Below are 21173 nucleotides of genomic sequence, written 5' to 3' on the forward strand. Positions count from 1 at the left end.
CCCAGAACTGCCCGAACGGTGCAACCCTCTTTTACACGGAACACACTGGCAGGTAATTCCTTTTCCGACGTATGCAGCAGACCCACAGCCTGGAACATGGGTTAGGTTCAATAACTTCGTCCGAGGATGACAATTTGTGGGAGGGACGCAACAAATTAAATGCGGTTACATTGAAATGACAGCCCTTTGTGGGGAAAAAATCCCGTGTCGCTTCGGTACATAGAACCGGTTGCCGTGGGAAGCGGAGTATTACCATTCGACCCCTGTTCTAGCCATTTACCAGCTTTGCTGATGTTGTGGACCAGCATTTAGTTTTTATCGTCATAGTGATGTACCGAAATTGCTAATATTCGCCAATTACTAACTAATTAACTACCAATTACGTTCAAAAATATCGATACCTACGTGTATTAGTATCGTTTAATTCATCATTTCATTCGCATGTTTATTAACGTATTTTGTTGGTTGAATATAGCCTTTTGTAATGAATATTAAAAATAAGAAAAGGGAAATTTTTTGTGAGAGCGCTGGAAGCCATAATGAAATCCAAGAACTTAAGCGCAAGTACGAGTCCATACCAAGCCAAACACAATTGACGAAGTTTGCAGATATCCCTTTATCTCAAAAAACTTTAAGGGGACTATTCGACTCTAAATATATGGAGCCAACGGAGATCCAATATAAGGCTATATTACCTGCATTAATGGGAAAAGATGTAATTGGGACGGCAGTGACTGGAAGCGGCAAAACATTGGCTTTTTTAATACCGGTAAATAAAAAGAATAAACAAAGTAAGAATGTAGGTATTATGGCAAGAACTCACCTCTGCTTAAAATTTCGTACGGTTTTTCCCATAGCCTTGCCGACAAAACTAATTCCCCCAGAGGGTAAAGGGGCTTAGAATATATTGTTGTTGTTGCTGGAGCAGTGCTTCGCCCCATCCAATAGGTGCGACCGATCACAAATTGGCATCAATTATAAATTGGGTAACGTTTTACAAGACGGTGCACCACCTAATTTGTATCAAAAATTATCAAAGGTGGTGTCAAAGGACGCGTCTCACCTCCGTGTTTAGAATCCGAAAGCGAAAATTTAATTTTTTATTTCTGGCAAAAGATATAGGCAAAATATGGGTTCAAATTTTCATGTGGTTGTTGTTTTTTTTTGGCAGATTTGTTGTACACAAACACTAATGCAGAAAGGTGTTCTGCGCGCATTTAGTTTTGATCCCCAAACCGGTGTCGGATCCACTCAGGGTAATTTTTTATAGGCGTTAAACGTTACCATAAATTGTAATAATCTAAGTTTTAGGCATAAAACGCCGTAATAGTAAATAAATTATAATAATAATATTGTCCTCTAACGGGAGTCCAAGGAAACTTGCAGTTTCAACGGTGGTGGACCATAGTGAGAGGGGTGTTACAGGCGCTGGTTCCACATTAAAATTGAAGACATGGTTGGTGTCATGTGGGGACACATTACAAGCAGGACATACATTTTGTATGTCGGGGTTGATTCTGGATAGGTAAGAGTTTAACCTGTTACAGTATCCAGAACGAAGTTGAGCAAGAGTGACACGCGTTTCCCTGGGGAGTATGCGTTCCTCTTCCGCAAGTTTTGGATAATTTTCGTTAAGCACTGGATTCACCGCGCAATTCCCGGCATAAAGGGCCGACGCCTGTTTATGGAGTTCACCAAGGACCTGCTTGTGTTTTTCACTTCATACGGCTGGGTTCTCAGGTGCCGTATATCCTCAAAATGCTTACGGAGATGACTCCTTAAGCCCCTAGGCGGTGCTGGTTCATCAATCAGATGTCTGTTGGGATGCCCAGGTTTCTGGGTATTCAACAGGAACTGTTTGGTCAGCATCTCATTTCTCTCCCTGATGGGGGCTAATTGCTTTGTATGTAGTCATGAGCGTTTCTTTATCTTTTCCCCAAGTACTGCCAGCGAGGGATTTAAGGATTTTGTTACGGCTCTGAATTCTCGGAACAATTGCGGCTGCGTGCTCACCAAAATGTAGATCCTGATCAAACGTCACACCCAAGATTTTGGGGTGTAGGACAGTCGGTAGCGTAGTGCCAGCGATCGACGTGGATGTTCAAAATGGTCGAAATTTGGGGCGTCCATGTTGTAAATAAGGTCGCGGAAGATTTATTAGGTGATAATGCCAGGTTTCGCGAGGCGAAAAAACTGGAGAGATCAGGGAGGTAGCCGTTTATTTTATTGCATAGCGCATCGATCTTTTGGCCTGGGCCTGTGGCCATTATTGTGCAGTCATCGGCGGTGGAAACGATTGTGACTCCTTCCGGTGGTGAAGGTAGCTTAGATATGTAGAAATTAAACAAAAATGGGGATAGGACACCACCCTGTGGCACCCCTTGTTTAATTCTCCTTGGTTTTGATGTTTCGTTTCTAAATTGCACCGATGCCTGCCGACCGCCTCATTATGCAGATGGTGTTCTGGGGACATAAAAAGACAGCCCGTGGCGATTCTGAGAGCAGTATTTTGGCAGGCCTGTAGTTTCTTCCAGTTGGTGATTTTTAGGCTTGGCGACCATATGGGTGACGCGTAGCACGTAATCGGCTGGCTAATTGCTTTGTATGTAGTCATGAGCGTTTCTTTATCTTTTCCCCAAGTACTGCCAGCGAGGGATTTGAGGATTTTGTTACGGCTCTGAATTCTCGGAACAATTGCGGCTGCGTGCTCACCAAAATGTAGATCCTGATCAAACGTCACACCCAAGATTTTGGGGTGTAGGACAGTCGGTAGCGTAGTGCCAGCGATCGACGTGGATGTTCAAAATGGTCGAAATTTGGGGCGTCCATGTTGTAAATAAGGTCGCGGAAGATTTAGTCGGTGATAATGCCAGGTTTCGCGAGGCGAAAAAACTGGAGAGATCAGGGAGGTAGCCGTTTATTTTATTGCATAGCGCATCGATCTTTTGGCCTGGGCCTGTGGCCATTATTGTGCAGTAATCGGCGTAGGAAACGATTGTGACTCCTTCCGGCGGTGAAGGTAGCTTAGATATGTAGAAATTAAACAAAAGTGGGGATAGGACACCACCCTGTGGCACCCCTTGTTTAATTCTCCTTGGTTTTGATGTTTCGTTTCTAAATTGCACCGATGCCTGCCGACCACCCAGATAATTTTCGGTCCACCTTTTAAGACATGGGGGAAGGGTAGACCCTTCCAGGTCCTGCAGTAACGAGCCATGGTTGACCGTATCGAAAGCTTTTGATAGGTCTAGCGCTACGAGTACTGTTCTATGGTGGGGTATTGATTTAAACCGCAATTTATCTGGGTGCTAATGGCATTTAGCGCGGTGGTAGTGCTATGGAGTTTTCTGAAGCCATGCTGATGAGGGGCTAGCTGCAAAGTTGTAATGAAATCGGAGCTTTTAAAGCAAAACTTTATGAATATTGTAAAACCTTAGCAATAAGATAGTAAATAGTAATATAATTTAATTTATGAATTAGGCTTTTTTGCCGTAATAAATAAATGAAATGAAATGAAATTTGCTTGGAAATAAGGGAGCAAAATGGCTTCAAGCGTCTTTGCCACTGGCGATAGGAGAGATATCGGATGATACGACTCACCTATGTTAGCTGGTTTCCCAGGCTTTAGTAGCGGGACCACCTTGGCCATTTTCCATTTCTCAGGTATGACAAAGGTGGAAAGAGACAGATTGAAGACATGCGCTAAATATTTGAAACCCTCTTTCCCTAGGCTTTTAAGCATCGGCATGGCTATGCCGTCTGGGCCCACTGCTTTGGATGGTTTAGCACGACCAATGGCGTCCTCAACCTCTTTAGCGGTGATGGTGGTTGGTGACGCGCTGAATTTGTGTTTACCTGCGTGTCTATTGCCTCTCCGTCTATCTTTGTCGACCGTAGGATGCATTATATATTGTCGGCAGAAAGCGCTCGCGCATTTTTTCGCGTCCGACAGCACTTTGTCGCCAAAGGCGATGGAAACTTTGTCTTTGTGCTTAGTCGGATTCGATAGGGACTTTACGGTGGACCAAAGTTTACCCACACCGGTAGAGAGGTTACAACCTCTTAGGTGCTCCTCCCATTTCGCCCGCTTGTGTTCATCCACAAGCAATCTGATGCGTTGGTTTATATCCCTTATTTGGGGGTCGCCTGGATCAAGCTGTCTTATAAGGTCACGTTCTCTCGCTAAGTTTGCGGCCTCCGCCGGGAAGTGGGCCGGATTTCGGGAATTCTCCCGGCGGGAATGAAATGTGCCGAGGCGGATTTAATGACCTTACGGAAGGCACGCTCCCCTTGGCGGGCATCAGTCGGGATAGGGAGGGCAGCAAAGCGGATGTCTGAAAGGATTTATATTCTTCCTACTTTCCTTTTGTGAAGTTTATGAAAGTGTGTTTTTCAGTGACGATGAAGTCGGCGGTACGCTCAAGCGAAATAAGTATGGGCAGGTGGTCGGATGCCAATGTTACCATCGGCTGCCAGTTGACGCAGTTTACGAGTTCTGCGCTCACGATTGAGATACCTGGCGAGCTGTGACAGCTTCCTACCATACGTGTGGGGCATCTCCGTTTATTGTGCAGAACGACGTTTCTTCTATTTGATCCGCCAACATCTCACCCCTACTGTCCGCCTGCAAGATTGAATGCCATAGATCATGATGGGCATTGAAATCACCTAAGATAATGCGATTGTTGCCAGTGAGTAAGGCCCTTATATTAGGGCGGTATCCACTGGGGCAACAGGTGGCAGGAGGGATGTAGATGTTGATGATTTCTAGGTTTGCATCGCCTGACCGGACAGATAGGCCTTGACGTTCTAAGACATTGTCCCTGCGGTCGATGCCAGGATCAAATATATAATATTGCACAGAGTGGTGTATGATAAACGCGAGACCGCCTCCATTTCCGCTCTCGCGGTCTTTCCTGTGGACGTTATACCCAGAGCAGGTCTGCAATGCAGATCTTGCTGTGAGTTTAGTCTCTTGAATCGCAGCAATGCGGATGTTGTGCCGCTCATGAAATCGACTATCTCCGTAATCTTCCCAGTTAGTCCATTACAGTTTAACTGCAGGATTCTGAAGTGCATAAGGGGAGACGTCACCACTCTGGGGGTAAGTGACGGGTGACTACGCCTGGGTTGTGGAAGGCCAGGACGCAATTGCTGTTGTGGCCCTGGGACTGGGCGTCCTTGGGCTAGCATTTGGGTACCCGGATGATTTGGGTTTGCGACCTGGCAATATGGCGCGATGAAACTCGTCGGTGGGTTGCCGTCGCGGAGACCAGAACATCTAGGAAAGTGGCACCACCCAAGGCAGGAGCTGCATTGGTAGGATGTCGCAAACCTATATATTCTGTGCTGGCAGACGGTGCAAACGGAGGTAGGGACTAAGAGTCTGTTTCCCTGACCTGCACGATTGCTGCCGGAAAAGAGGGGGGGAGAAGACGGGGGCAGGGGCTGATGCTCAGCATTGCTACCAACTCTACTACGAAGGTAGTAGTTATGAGTGGTATCAGCTGTTTGAGTAGTTGGCGCCGTGGGGTGCGAGCAGCAGCGGTTCTATGTACCGGAGCGACTCGGGATTTTTCCCGACCAAGGACTGTCATTTCAGTGTGACCCCATTTAATATGTTTCGTCCCTCCCACAAATTGTCATCCTCCCAGCAGCTCCTTGCAGCAGGACTGCTACATATTCTCTTACTCCGGGAAGGTATCGAACCCAATCCGGTTCCGTCTCCTGACCCCGGTCCTGAGAAATGGTTTTGCTGCATTTGCCAGAAAAGAATCTTTTTAGGACGGTCATACTCTGTTCAGTGTGTCTCGTGCAAGGGATGGTTGCATCGGACAGGTTGTTCTGGGCTTGATCCCAAAACCCGACGTCCACGTAACTTTTATAAATCTTTTGTGGCTCCTTGCTGCTCACGCCCAAGGGCGTTCCGTAGTCTACGCCTAAGCGCCCCCCCCCCCCCCCCCCCCCACTACCTTCCAGCAGCCTCGCTACTCAGCAAACCACAACAAGTACCCGCTGCTGCTCGCGCCCCCCGGCGCCAACAACTCAAACAGCTGATACAACTCATAACTACTACTGTGGCGTTCCAAACGATGGAAGCCTTCTTCTTCGTACGCCTTTACAACGCTCCTTCATTTTTGGGAGGACGCCGCCTCCAAACTGTTGCCATTTTTTTTGGGTTTTGGCAATTAAATCCACCGAGGGGCCTTCTTTTGAAAAGCATCAAATATTTGTCACTTTCAATAAAACGCAAGAACTTAAAAATGTTCTTATTTAATTTTTAATTTATTCACGAGAAGTTTCAGCTCTACACGATGTCGGTCAAAATTGGAATGGCCGCTCGTATTTTATTTTTTCTTTCTTTTTCTTTTGTGTGACGTTGGCTGCAGTTGTACTTGCCATGCGTGTTGCCACTGCGTGCGCCTGTCAAGTACAACTAAAGCCCCAACCACATAAGATACCTTACTATAATGTTGCTAATGCTATATCACCCTTCCTTTGAAAAAAGAGGAATTTGGCAAATTGATCATTTTTGCCACATTCTTCTTTTTGCATTCTATAAGTTAATTGGTTCCAATGAACGAATATATTAGGGTGCACCTTCCTTTTGAATTCGTTCATTAGAAGCAATTTTAAATTTTTATTGTTATCTAAACTTTACATTAGGGTTTTTGAATTTTCGTTTTTTTTTTTTTTTGTTTTTTTTTTGTACATATATAAATCTTTTTGTATGAATTTCCTCTTCTTACATTTATATTAACATATATATTGGAAAAATTTTACAAATTGTACATATTCAATTTAGTATAACGATTTGGTTCATATTAAATTTTTCATTTTCATAGGAAATAAATTTCTTAGATACTATTTAAATAGTTACCATTACATTATACATTAGTGATTATTTTTTGGTTCTGTAATTTTTGATAATACAATTTAACTTTGAATTTTCATTTTCTTGATTTTACATTAGAAAATATAAGTATATACATTTTAAATTAGTTTTTTTTCCAAGATTTTTTTTGTGTGCCTTCTTGGCTATTTAACAGTGCTTATTTACCTAACAATTAAATTATTAGAATATTTTGGATTTTTTTTTTTTTTTTTTTTTTTTTTTATAAAATATTACTTTATTTTTATAAGTCGGTTTTTGTGTACTTCTTTTTCCTTTTTATTTGTTTCATCAAAAATTGTTGCATTAGGCCCGTCTATTTTAGTTACCGTAAATGGACCTTGATATATATTTTCGTGTTTTTGATGAGGCTCTTTTTGTAAAAGAACCTTGTTGCCTACTTGGATAGATAACGGACGTGCCGTTTTATCAAAATGTGTTTTAGTTTGAATTTTATGCTTATTTATTAAATGTTTTGCCAATTCATGTGATTTTTGCATTCTAAATTTGACTTCTTTACTATAGTTTTCCACGTTATAAATTGGATCTATTTGTTCTTTTTTTAATTCGTGTGGCAATGTAGCCTTTTTCCCAAATACTAACTCAAAGGGAGTAAATTGGTTATTGAAAGCTGTATGTGTTGTTGTGTTATGGAAAAATGTGAAGTATTTCAGGTATGTGTCCCAATCGGAAAATGTTTCATCTAGGTATGCCCTTAAATATTCATTAAAAACTCTATGATTTCTTTCAATTGAACCAACCGTTTCATGGTGGTAGGCCGTTGAAAAATCATGTTTAATATTTAAAAGTTTGGTTAATTCGAAAAATACTTCATTTTTAAACTCTGTTCCTAAATCAGATCTAATGGATTTCATTATTCCGTAATTTAAAATGAAGGTCTCAAAAATTGCTGATGCTACTGTTTTAGCTGATTTATCTGGTATTGCAACTGTTACCAGATATTTACTTAAATCACAAATCATGGTAACTGCGAACCTGTTACCATATTTGGATTCTGGTAAAGGTCCTATTGTGTCTATTATTAAAATATCAAACGGTTTGCAAGGTGTAGGTGTAATAACTAGTTGTTCCTTTGTTTTAGGTTTCGCTTTATTTAAAAGACATTTATTGCAATTTTTTACGAATTTAGCTATATCACGACTCATATATTTCCAATAGTATTTAGTTCTCAATTTTGCATATAGTTTTTTCGTACCGCAGTGTCCGCCTAGAAGTGGGTCATCGTGAAAAATTGTCATCAGTTTCTGTTTTTTGTCGTTCTCTGTTACTGTTTCTACTGGGTCTGTTAGTATAATTTGTAAACATTTTAAAATTTGATTTCCTCTATCTTTTAAATTTGTGATTGTGGCCATTCTAACTGCTTAATCTTGTGAATGTCGGCTACTTTTTCAAGCCTCAAAAGTAACTCATCTAAATTCGTTATTTCGTTGGCATTCGAAAATTAAGTAACTCGATTTTTTTGTGTTTTAAATGTGCACATAGTTGAAAATTTGAAATTTGGTCGCTTTTATCGTAGGTTATTTGTGTTTTAACTCGCGGTATTTTCTTCGAGAAGTCGTACGAAAATTTGTCGTAAACCTGTACTGCTTGTATTTCACTACTTTCGTCTGTCTTGGGTTTGTCGTAATTTTGTGGTTTTGTTTGTCTTGACTTTGACCTTGTTGTAACCGCTAAAACATGTTTCGTCGAGTCTTTTATTTCGTCTATCGTTATTCGTGAAAGCGCGTCAGCCACAACGTTCGATTTGCCTTTAACGTATACTATTGTAAAATTATATTCTGCAAGTTCTAATCTTATTCTTGTAAGTTTGCGAAATATATTGCTAAAAGTTCTAACTCAATGATAGGTTTTTTCTGTTCTGCTTTGTTAAAAGATTTTGAAGCAAAACAGATTGGTAAGTCAGCATCTTCATGCTGTTGACTTAATATAGCACCGCATCCAACTTTTGAAGCATCAACTGTAATTATGAACTCTTTACTAAAATCAGGATACTGCAAAATTTGAGGAAACATTAGAGCTAATTTTAATTTCGAAAAAGCAACTTCACAAGCTTCGTCCCAAACAAAGTCCACTTTTTTCCTACTCAAACGATTGAGAGGTGCTGCCAGCAATGCGAAATTCGGAATAAATCGTCTATAATAGTTTGCAAAGGCGACAAAGCGCCGAGCGGCATCTTTGTCAGTAGGCTTTGTATATTTTTTAATCGCGTTCATTTTAGAATCGTCTGGCAGTAATCCTTTCGAGGAACATTTGTGTCCTAGGAAAGTTACTTCGGAACGAAGGAAATTACATTTGTTGGGATTCAGCTTTAAGTTGAATTTTCTACAAGTTTCAAAAACTTTCTCTAAATTTTTACAATGATGTGTCTCGCTACACCCTATGACGATAATATCGTCGATATACATGAATGCTTGATTAGGCGCGATGCCTGAAAATGCGAGTGACATCATACGCGAAAAAGAATTGGGTGCTACATTTAAACCAAAAGGTAAGACTTTCCACCGAAAAGCTCCTCTATCAGTACTAAAAGATGTTACGTCCCTGGAGTTAGGATGCAATGGAATTTGATGGAAACCAGAAAAAAGATCTAAAGTTGAAAAATATTTTGCCCTACCGAGGTTGTCAAGTATATCGTCCACGCGTGCTAACGGAAATTTGTCGGCGATAAGCTTTTTATTAACCGCTCTAAAATCTACGCACATACGATATGCCTTTTGACCTGTGGGATCTTTTTTTGGAACTAAAATTAGTGGGCTATTGTAATTTGAAAAACTTGGCTCTATTAAATCGTTCTGCAGTAAATTATCAACCTGTCTATTTATTTCTTCCCGTTGTGAATAAGGCAAACGATAGTTTTTAATGTAAACCGGATTTTTGTCAGTCAATCTAAGTTTCTGTTCGTAAAAGTTGTTAAGAGTCATACGGTCCGTTTTTAAAGCAAATACATCGGCATATTTTAGGCATAAATCAAGCAATTGGCATTGGTCATATTTTGGCATTTGTTTTTGTAGAACACTTTTTAATTCTTCCAGACGTTTTGTATTTTCTGAAGTTTCACTGATTTTGTATACGTTGAAGTTGGTAATTTCTTCGGTTACTATATTTCATTTGTTGACATATTTTACCTGATCGGTTATATTTAAAACTTTTAAAATTGGGTTATTTGTGTCAACAATGCACTTTGCGGTAAAAACACCACTACAAATTTCTTGCGCGTCTACAATAACAGGATTTTTAGATTTCTTCAGATTAAACAACCGATAAACTTCACATCTTGGAGGAATCACTAAAGTGTCTGTGGTCATACCATGTAAAATTTTTATACTATAAGTTTCTGTGCCAATGCTAATTGTTATGCTATTGTTTGCGTAGTCGATTATGCACTTATATGTTTTTAGAAAATCCTTGCCGAGTATGCCGTCCGAAGGTATGTTAAAATCGTCACTTACTACGTGTAACTTATGCGGAACGAAAAAATTTGATGCAATTAGATTTGTATTTACTGTACCTAACGTTGAAACCGAATCTGTTGTTACACCTGTTATGTTAATAATATCTTTAACGTTGATTTGAACTCTATTTGTTAAACTTGAAAATTTAATTAGGGAAATATCAGCTTGAGAATTTACGAGAAAAGTGCACGGCTGATAAGAATTACTACATTTTAATTCGATGAAATCGGAATAGTTGAGATTCAAACAGTAAACAGCGTTTTTAGGAAAGTTTTCATCTAGTATTCTAGCTCTTGCTCCCCCAGTGTTCGCTCCTGAGGGGCATCCGCGTTTAAAGCACGCACATTAGCATTATTACTCGCATTTCCACGTCTGTTACTATTGTTTCCCCGAGAACTAGATCGATTGCCCGAATTATTGTTATTAGAATTATTACTGTGGCCTCTTCTACTATTGTTATTAAACCTATAACTGTTTCCATTATTATTAGCCGTGTTTTTTTAACACGCGTATATCCGTTTACGCTTAAACTTTATATTGACTGCTAGTCGACAAACTATAAATACACCTCTGAAATTGCTGCGCATAAATTTTGTCCTACTAACTGTAACTGAAATATGTGTCTTTGTTTCACCCTCTACACTAATTCTATGTATTCTATGTGTGTCCACAATTCATCGCAACTGATTCAGCTATATGTTATACCCTATGGCCATCAGAGCGTTGCGTCTCCGCTTTTCGGTACACCCTGTTGCTGTAGCTAGTTGTTTAACCACAGCCGCTAGATGGGTCTCCTAATCATTATCTAAGCGAAGATAGGCGTTTTTTAACACGCGCAAATGAAACGTATACGCGCGTGTTAAAAAACACGGCTATTGTATCTGCTGTTATTGTTATTGAAACGGCTGTTATTATTATTGAAACGACTGCTATTGTTATTGAACCTATTACTGTAATTATGTCCCCTAAATCCGCCTCGAAAACTATTTGGCCTATTAATGCGCGACTGAAACGCTAGCACTTGACGTTCTTCATTATTACGCTCAACTATCATTTTTGCAACTACGTCCTTTGAGTCGCTGAAAGTAGTTGATGCTAAAATTGACTTAACTAATTCTGAACGAGTGTTCATCCTACATACGTTAACTGTTTGCTCTACAGCCATTTCGTGAGCTTTCGCTTGCGTCATACCTTCAATGATCAGGGAACGTTCTAATGAGTCTGACAATTCTTCAACACGCTTGGCAAATTCCGAGTAGTTATTGTTTACCACATGTAAAGACGCGATTTTACCCGCGACATTTTTTGAATTGTCGGGTTTAATTCTACTTCGTAACGCGGCTTTAATTTGACTAACGGAATTTACCTCAGTTGGAATTGCTTCGCGTGCTTTACCCTCGAGTTTCGATTTTAGAAATGATATGAAAGTACCAGTTAAATTTTCATCAGCGAACTCTTCAAGTAATTCAATTTTGTCTATAAAGGACTCAAGCGCTAACGGATCGCCGCTGTAGTTTTCTCTAATAGAAGTAGCACACATGGTAATGAAAGATCTCTTTTGCTCGAGTGTTGCCATGATTTGATCGTTAAGATCTGAAGCTGAATTAGAAGAAGTTGAGGCAATGTTTGGACTAATTGGATCGTTAAGATCTGGGTTTAAGTTAGAAGAAGTTGAAGTTAATTTTGCACTATTGGAATCGTTGAGATTTGACTCTAAATTAGAAGTTAAATTTTTGTTAGGAGAATCTTCGAAGCCTTGGAAATCTGCTGATAAAGATAATTTATTTTCCTGTCTTGTGAATTTTTCGGTCGACGATGAAGTTAAGCTTTCCGAGCTTGACGTTAATTTGTTGGAATCTGTTTCTGAGTCTGAAGTTTTGTGGGCTCGCTTCCTAGCTCTAAGGTTGTACATGTAGTTATAAGAAGAAGGATGTATACTTGAAGTTGAAATCTCGAAGGGAGAGAAAAAAAAAAATTGGAAAGGGAACTGGTTTACAGTGAATTGTCGCTAACGAAGTATTTGTAATTTACTGGAGAATCTAATTGAAACAAAAATATTGATACTAGAAAGCTGAAAGAAGAAATTGAATTTAGAATGGGCTCAAAAATTTAAAAATATGAATGGCAAAAAAAATCTCGGTAATGTGGTAATCACGGACGCACCGCTTTGTAAAAAAAAATCTCATTTGGTTTTTTACGGGACCACCGTTTTTTAAAAAAAATCTGAATTAATTTTCCACAAACCAATGTTTATATCAAAATTCCAAAATTTATAGATTACACGTGAACTGCTTAATAGTTTACTTATATAGTGAAAAATAATTTTTTTTGAGAATGTAAGTATTAAAAAACTGAGGTATAATGAAAATTTGAGAAATGGAAATATAGACATGTGCAACTTTGAAAGAAAAATGTGTGAAATGATTTAAAAATTTGAAATTAAAATTGAAGCTTGAGAGTATGGGAATTTGTGAAGTGTGTTGAGAATCTTTTAAATTAGAAATTTGAAAATATTAAAAATTTGAAGAAAATGTGAATTCGTAAAATGAGTTGAAACTTGAGAGAAAAATTTAAATGTAAATTTGCAAATGTTGAATTTTATAAAATGGTTCGAAAATTTTAGAATTGTTGATAAATGAAAAAGTATTAATTGTTAAATTGAGACGGACGCACCGCTTTAATCAAAAATGTATTTGGTTGTTCAACAGTACCACCGTTTTAATCGAAATCCAAAATATTTTATGTATATACGTAAGTGTGTGTATGTCGAAAAAAAATTTTTCCACAAAAACTACATATACATATGAAATTGATATACTTAAATGCTGCTTCCGAGGTTCTGTTTAGCCGCCGCTGCTTCCTCTGCTGTGCTGCTGCCCCGCTGTTGGCCCTGCTGCTGCTACTGCGCTGCTGTTGTATAAATTTTATATTGCGTCGGTTTCGCGCCGTTATGCGTCTATATGTATGTATGCATATGGCGTGGTTTTTGTGCCGCTATGTGAGCAAGTGGAGGAGTGCCGTTATGAATTTTGGTGACTGGTGGTACAGTTTGCGAATTAATTCCGCACTTTAAATTATTTTCGTATTCGTAAATTAATATTGAAAATTTTTCTGCTTTTCTTAATTTTGTATTATCTCTGTGTGTTTTATTTGGTTTTATTATATCGATGATTTTGTGTTATTTCCGTATCAATTAAAATTTTGTATTATGGTTTTACTCTTTTGTTAAATTTTGTTACCTCCTTTCTCATTAAAGATTTCGTTTATAATTGTCTTATTTCTGCCGTATTTAAATTTTGTACTTTTTAGTTTTTAAAGTTTTGATTATCTCCGTAGAATTTAGGTTTTTTGTATATTACAATTTAATTTATATTCTTTTATTTCTGTAAAATTTAGTCGTTGGTATTATTATTTTTGATTATCTCCGTAGAATTTAGATTTTTATATTACAGGTTAATTTATATTCTTTTATTTCTGTGAAATTTAGTACTTGGTATTATTATTTTTAATTATCTCCGTAGAATTTAGATTTTTATATTACAGGTTAATTTATATTCTTTTATTTCTGTAAAATTTAGTATTTGACGTTATTACTTTGATTATTTTAAATTTATTAAGTTGTGTTAAATTAGGTTGTATTTCACTGCACCACCACTTTTCACTTCCTCACTCCACTGTACTCACTTTTTGACTGCCAAAATAAAATTACCGAGGCTCCAGCCTCACGGTCGCCATGTGGCGTTCCCAACGATGGAAGCCTTCTTCTTCGTACGCCTTTACAACGCTCCTTCATTTTTGGGAGGACGCCGCCTCCAAACTCTTGCCTTTTTTTTTTGGTTTTTGGCAATTAAATCCACCGAGGGGGCCTTCTTTTGAAAAGCATCAAATATTTGTCACTTTCAATAAAACGCAAGAACTTAAAAATGTTCTTTTTTAATTTTTAATTTATTCACGAGAAGTTTCAGCTCTACACGATGTCGGTCAAAATTGGAATGGCCGCTCGTATTTTATTTTTTCTTTCTTTTTCTTTTGTGTGACGTTGGCTGCAGTTGTACTTGCCATGCGTGTTGCCACTGCGTGCGCCTGTCAAGTACAACTAAAGCCCCAACCACATAAGATACCTTACTATAATGTTGCTAATGCTATACTACCTTCGTAGTAGAGCTGGTAGCAATGCTGAGCATCAGCCCCTGCCCCCGTCTTCTTCTCCCCCCCTCTTTTCTGGCAGCAATCGTGCAGGTCAGGGAAACAGACTCTTAGTCCCTACCTCCGTTTGCACCGTCTGCCAGCACAGAATATATAGGTTTGCGACATCCGCTCAATGCAGCTCCTGCCTTGGGTGGTGCCACTTTCCTAGATGTTCTGGTCTCCGCGACGGCAACCCCTCGACGGGTTTCATCGCGCCATGTTGCCAGGTCGCAAACCCAAATCATCCGGGTACCCCAATGTTTGCCCAAGGGCGCCCAGTCCCAAGGCCACAACAGCAATTGCGTCCTGGCCTTCCACAACCTAGGCGTAGTCATCCGTCACTTACCCCTAGAGTGGCGGCGTCACCCCTCATGCACTTCAGAATTCTGCAGTTAAACTGTAATGGACTAACTGGGAAGATTACGGAGATAGTCGATTTCATGAAGCGGCACAACATCCGCATTGCTGCGATTCAAGAGACTAAACTCACAGCAAGATCTGCATTGCAAACCTGCTCTGGGTATAATGTCCACAGGAAGGACCGCGAGAGCGGAAATGGAGGCGGCCTCGCGTTTATTATACACCACTCTGTGCAATATCATATATTTGATCGTGGCATCGACCGCAGGGACAATGTCTTAGAACGTCAAGGCTGACTGCACAATAATGGCCACAGGCCCAGGCCCAGAGATCGATGAGATATGCAATAAAATAAACGGCTATCTCCCTGATCTCTCCAGTTTTCTCGCCCCGCGAAACCTGGCATTGTCACCGACTAAATCTTCCGCGACCTTATTTACAACATGGACGCCCCAAATGTCGACCATATTGAACATCCACGTCGATGGCACTACGCTACCGACTGTCCTACACCCCAAAATCTTGGGTGTGATGTTTGATCAGGATCTACATTTTGGTGCGCACGCAACCGCAATTGTTCCGAGAATTCAGAGCCGTAATAAAATCCTCAAATCCCTTGCTGGCAGTACCTGGGGAAAAGATAAAGAAACGCTCATGACCACATACAAAGCAATTAGCCAGCCGATTACGTGCTACGCGTCACCCATATGGTCGCCAAGCCTAAAAACTACCCACTGGAAGAAACTACAGGCCTGCCAAAATACTGCTCTCAGAATCGCCACGGGCTGTCTTCTTATGTCCCCAGAACACCATCTGCATAATGAGGCGAGAATACTCCCCATCAGGGAGAGAAATAAGATGCTGACCAAACAGTTTCTGTTGAATACCCAGAAACCTGGGCATCCCAACAGACATCTGATTGACGAACCAGCACCGCCTAGGGGCCTAAGGAGTCATCTCCGTAAGCATTTTGAGGAAATACGGCACCTGAGAACCCAGCCGTATGAAGCGAAAAAACACAAGCAGGTCCTTGGTGAACTCCATAGACAGGCGTCGGACCTTTATGTCGGGAATTGCCCGGTGAATCCAGTACTTGAAGAAAAATATCCAGAACTCGCGGAAGAGGAACGCATACTCCCCAGGGAAACGCGTGTCACTCTTGCTCAACTTCCTTCTGGATACTGTAACAGGTTAAACTCTTACCTATCCAGAATCAACCCCGACATACAAAATGTATGCCCCGCTTGCAATGTGTCCCCACATGACACCAACCATCTCTTTAATTGTAATGTGGAACCAACGCCTCTAACGCCCCTTTCCTTATGGTCCACCCCTGTTGAAACGGCAAGTTTCCTTGGACTCCCGTTAGAGGATATTGATGACAATTTGTGATCGGTCGCGGCTATTAGGTGGGGCGAGCATTGCTACAACAACAACAACAGCAGCAGCGGGTTATTGTTGTGGCTTGCTGAGCAGCGGGGCTGCTGGAAGGTAGTGGGGGGGGGGCGCTAAGGCGTAGACTACGGGACGGCCTTGGGCGTGAACAGCAAGGAGCCACAAAAGATTTATAAAAGTTACGTGGACGTCGGGTTTTGGGATCAAGCCCAGAACAACCTGTCCGATGCAACCATCCCTTGCACGAGACACACTGAACAGAGTATGGCCGTCCTAAGAAGATTCTTTTCCGGCAGATGCAGCAAAACCATTTCTCAGGACCGGGGTCAGGAGACGGACCCGGATTGGATTCGATGCCTTCCCGGAGTAAGAGAATATGGAGCAGTCCTGCTGCAAGGAGCTGCTGGGAGGATGACAATTTGTGGGAGGGACGAAACAAATTAGATGGGGTCACACTGAAATGACAGTCCTTGGTCGGGAAAAATCCCGAGTCGCTCCGGTACATAGAACCGACTGCCTTGGGAACCGAGAAGTTCTGCTGAAGTTCTGTTCACTTTCGTGGGTATTTTTAGTAGCTCAATCCATTTGCTTTTTAGATCGAGTCTTCTGGTTTCTTCGAGGGCAGGGCATTTTTTTTTTGTTTTTTTTTTTTTGTGATTATTAGTTTAATGGTTAAAGCTTAAGCTTAATAAAACACCAGGCTCTCCCTCCATTGGTGTTAATCCATAACACCAGGTTATATATTTGTCTTTAAATTGCTGCACAGTTGCTCCACCACACAGGTAATACACTAAGGGCAGAACCATGTGCGTGGGTTTGTGCGTAATTGAGGTTATTATATATTTAGATATATTTTGATTTAATTGTTTACTCCAAGTACGATAATTTTTTTAGTTTTTTAAACGTTTTTAATTTAATTTTTGGTCATTTCGATTCCCGGACTATCCACCATTTTATTCTCTACCGCATGAATAGCGTCCTTTTATAGCACCCGGTTGAGTTGTGGTGAAAAACGAACTTGACGCGACGATGTTACAAAACGAAGTGGGCCAGGGCATTCCGTGAACATATGTTTTAATCTTAGATCCCTTTGACAGAATGAGCAAGACGGTTTTGGTTCTCCAGATAGGAGGTATTGGTACGTGTGAAGTGTGTAACCAGGACGAATACGTGAAAAAGTTGTTGTGCCCCTTGGGAATATCTGTTGGATAATTTGGGGTTTCCGGGATTAGGTTAACGCTGCTGTAGTGTGTATCCGCTGCTGCTCGCGCCCCACGGCGCCAACAACTCAAACAGCTGATACCACTCATAACTACTACCTTCGTAGTAGAGTTGGTAGCAATGCTGAGCATCAGCCCCTGCTCCCGTCTTCTCCCCCCCCCCCCCCCCCCCCCCTCTTTTCCGGCAGCAATTGTGCAGGTCAGGGAAACAGACTCTTAGTCCCTACCTCCGTTTGCACCGTCTGCCAGCACAGAATATATAGGTTTGCGACATCCGCCCAATGCAGCTCCTGCCTTGGGTGGTGCCACTTTCCTAGATGTTCTGGTCTCCGCGACGGCAACCCCCCGACGGGTTTCATCGCGCCATATTGCCAGGTCGCAAACCCAAATCATCCGGGTACCCCAATGCTTGCCCAAGGACGCCCAGTCCCAGGGCCACAACAGCAATTGCGTCCTGGCCTTCCACAACCCAGGCGTAGTCACCCGTCACTTACCCCCAGAGTGGCGACGTCTCCCCTTATGCACTTCAGAATCCTGCAGTTAAACTGTAATGGACAAACTGGGAAGATTACGGAGATAGTCGATTTCATGAAGCGGCACAACATCCGCATTGCTGCGATTCAAGAGACTAAACTCACAGCAAGATCTGCATTGCAGACCTGCTCTGGGTATAACGTCCACAGGAAAGACCGCGAGAGTGGAAATGGAGGCGGTTTCCGGTTATCATACACCACTCTGTGCAATATTATATATTTGATCCTGGCATCGACCGCAGGGACAATGTCTTAGAACGTCAAGGCCTATCTCTCCGATCAGGCGATGCAAACCTAGAAATCATCAACATCTACATCCCTCCTGCCACCTGTTGCCCAGTGGATACCGCCCTAATATCAGGGCCTTACTCACTGGCAACAATCGCATTATCTTAGATGATTTCAATGCCCATCATGATCTATGGCATTCAAACTTGCGGGCGGACAGTAGGGGTGAGATGTTGGCGGATCAAATAGAAGAAACGACGTTCTGCACAATAAACGGAGACGCCCCCACACGTATGGTAGGAAGCTGTCACAGCTCGCCAGATATCTCAATCGTGAGCGCAGAACTCGTAAACTGCGTCAACTGGCAGCCGATGGTAACATTGGCATCCGACCACCTGCCCATACTTAATTCGCTTGAGCGCACCGCCGACTTCATCGTCACTGAAAAACGCACTTTTATAAACTTAAAAAAAGGAAAGTGGGAAGCATATAAATCCTTTACAGACAGCCGCTTTGCTGCCCTCCCTATCCCGACTGATGCCCGCCAAGGGGAGCGTGCCTTCCGCAAGGTCATTGTATCTGCCTCGGCTCGATTCATTCCCGCCGGGAGAATTCCCGAAATTCGGCCCACTTCCCGGCGGAGGCCGCAAACTTAGCGAGAGAACGTGACCTTATAAGACAGCTTGATCCAGGCGACCCCCAAATAAGGGATATAAACCAACGCATCAGATTGCTTGTGGATGAACACAAGCGGGCGAAATGGGAAGAGCACCTAAGAGGTTGTAACCTCTCTACCGGTGTGAGTAAACTTTGGTCCACCGTAAAGTCCCTATCGAGTCCGACGAAGCACAAAGACAAAGTTTCCATCCCCTTTGGCGACAAAGTGCTGTCGGACGCGAAAAAATGCGCGAGCGCTTTCTGCCGACAATATATAATGAATCCTACGGTCGACAAAGATAGACGGAGAGCCAATAGACACGCACATAAACACAAATTCAGCGCGTCACCAATCACCATCACCGCTAAAGAGGTTGAGGACGCCATTGGTCGTGCTAAACCATCCAAAGCAGTGGGCCCAGATGGCATAGCCATGCCGATGCTTAAAAGCCTAGGGAAAGAGGGTTTCAAATATTTAGCGCATGTCTTCAATCTGTCTCTTTCCACCTTTGTCATACCTGAGAAATGGAAAATGGCCAAGGTGGTCCCGCTACTAAAGCCTGGGAAACCAGCTAACATAGGTGAGTCGTATCGTCCGATATCTCATATCGCCAGTGGCAAATACGCTTGAAGCCATTTTGCTCCCTTATTTCCAATGCAAATTTGCAGCTAGCCCCTCATCAGCATGGCTTCAGAAAACTCCGTAGCACTACCTCCGCGCTAAATCCCATTAGCACCCAGATAAATTGCGGTTTAAATCAATACCCCCACCATAGAACAGTACTCGTAGCGCTAGACCTATCAAAAGCTTTCGATACGGTCACCCATTGCTCGTTACTGCAGGACCAGGGTCTACCCTTCCCCCATGTCTTAAAAGGTGGACCGCAAATTATCTGGGTGGTCGGCAGGCATCGGTGCAATTTAGAAACGAAACACCAAAACCAAGGAGAATTAAACAAGGGGTGCCACAGGGTGGTGTCCTATCCCCATTTTTGTTTAATTTCTACATATCTAAGCTACCTTCACCACCGGAAGGAGTCACAATCGTTTCCTACGCCGATGACTGCACAATAATGGCCACAGGCCCAGGCCCAAAGATCGATGCGCTATGCAATAAAATAAACGGCTACCTCCCTGATCTCTCCAGTTTTTTCGCCTTGCGAAACCTGGCATTATCACCGACTAAATCTTCCGCGACCTTATTTACAACATGGACGCCCCAAATGTCGACCATTTTGAACATCCACGTCGATGGCACTACGCTACCGACTGTCCTACACCCCAAAATCTTGGGTGTGACGTTTGATCAGGATCTACATTTTGGTGAGCACGCAGCCGCAATTGTTCCGAGAATTCAGAGCCGTAACAAAATCCTCAAATCCCTTGCTGGCAGTACTTGGGGAAAAGATAAAGAAACGCTCATGACTACATACAAAGCAATTAGCCAGCCGATTACGTGCTACGCGTCACCCATATGGTCGCCAAGCCTAAAAATCACCCACTGGAAGAAACTACAGGCCTGCCAAAATACTGCTCTCAGAATCGCCACGGGCTGTCTTCTTATGTCCCCAGAACACCATCTGCATAATGAGGCGAGAATACTCCCCATCAGGGAGAGAAATGAGATGCTGACCAAACAGTTCCTGTTGAATACCCAGAAACCTGGGCATCCCAACAGACATCTGATTGATGAACCAGCACCGCCTAGGGGCTTAAGGAGTCATCTCCGTAAGCATTTTGAGGAAATACGGCACCTGAGAACCCAGCCGTATGAAGTGAAAAAACACAAGCAGGTCCTTGGTGAACTCCATAAGCAGGCGTCGGACCTTTATGCCGGGAATTGCCCGGTGAATCCAGTGCTTAACGAAAATTATCCAAAACTTGCGGAAGAGGAACGCATACTCCCCAGGGAAACGCGTGTCACTCTTGCTCAACTTCGTTCTGGATACTGTAACAGGTTAAACTCTTACCTATCCAGAATCAACCCCGACATACAAAATGTATGCCCCGCTTGCAACGTGTCCACCATCTCTTCAATTGTAATGTGGAACCAACGCCTCTAACACCCCTTTCCTTATGGTCCACCCCTGTTGAAACGGCAAGTTTCCTTGGACTCCCGTTAGAGGATATTGATGACAATTTGTGATCGGTCGCGGCTATTAGGTGGAGCGAGCATTGCTACAACAACAACAACAACACAGGCTTTTAAGCATCGGCATGGCTATGC

The 21173-nt window shown here is 42.0% G+C and overlaps 1 protein-coding gene across 1 annotated transcript in view; it reads left to right on the plus strand.

Moving 5' to 3' along the window:
* The first annotated feature begins 434 nt into the window (after positions 1-434).
* The window catches only part of LOC137250090 (probable ATP-dependent RNA helicase DDX10), a 169314-nt gene continuing 148575 nt past the window's right edge, over positions 435-21173 (plus strand). Inside the window, exon 1 of the mRNA XM_067782375.1 lies at positions 435-769. Within this exon, the coding sequence (XP_067638476.1) occupies positions 485-769 (285 nt within the window). The 5' untranslated portion in view covers positions 435-484. The remainder of the gene's footprint in view (positions 770-21173) is intronic.

Source organism: Eurosta solidaginis, chromosome 4, assembly GCF_040869045.1.
Source record: "Eurosta solidaginis isolate ZX-2024a chromosome 4, ASM4086904v1, whole genome shotgun sequence".
Classification (NCBI taxonomy): Eukaryota; Metazoa; Arthropoda; class Insecta; order Diptera; family Tephritidae; genus Eurosta; species Eurosta solidaginis.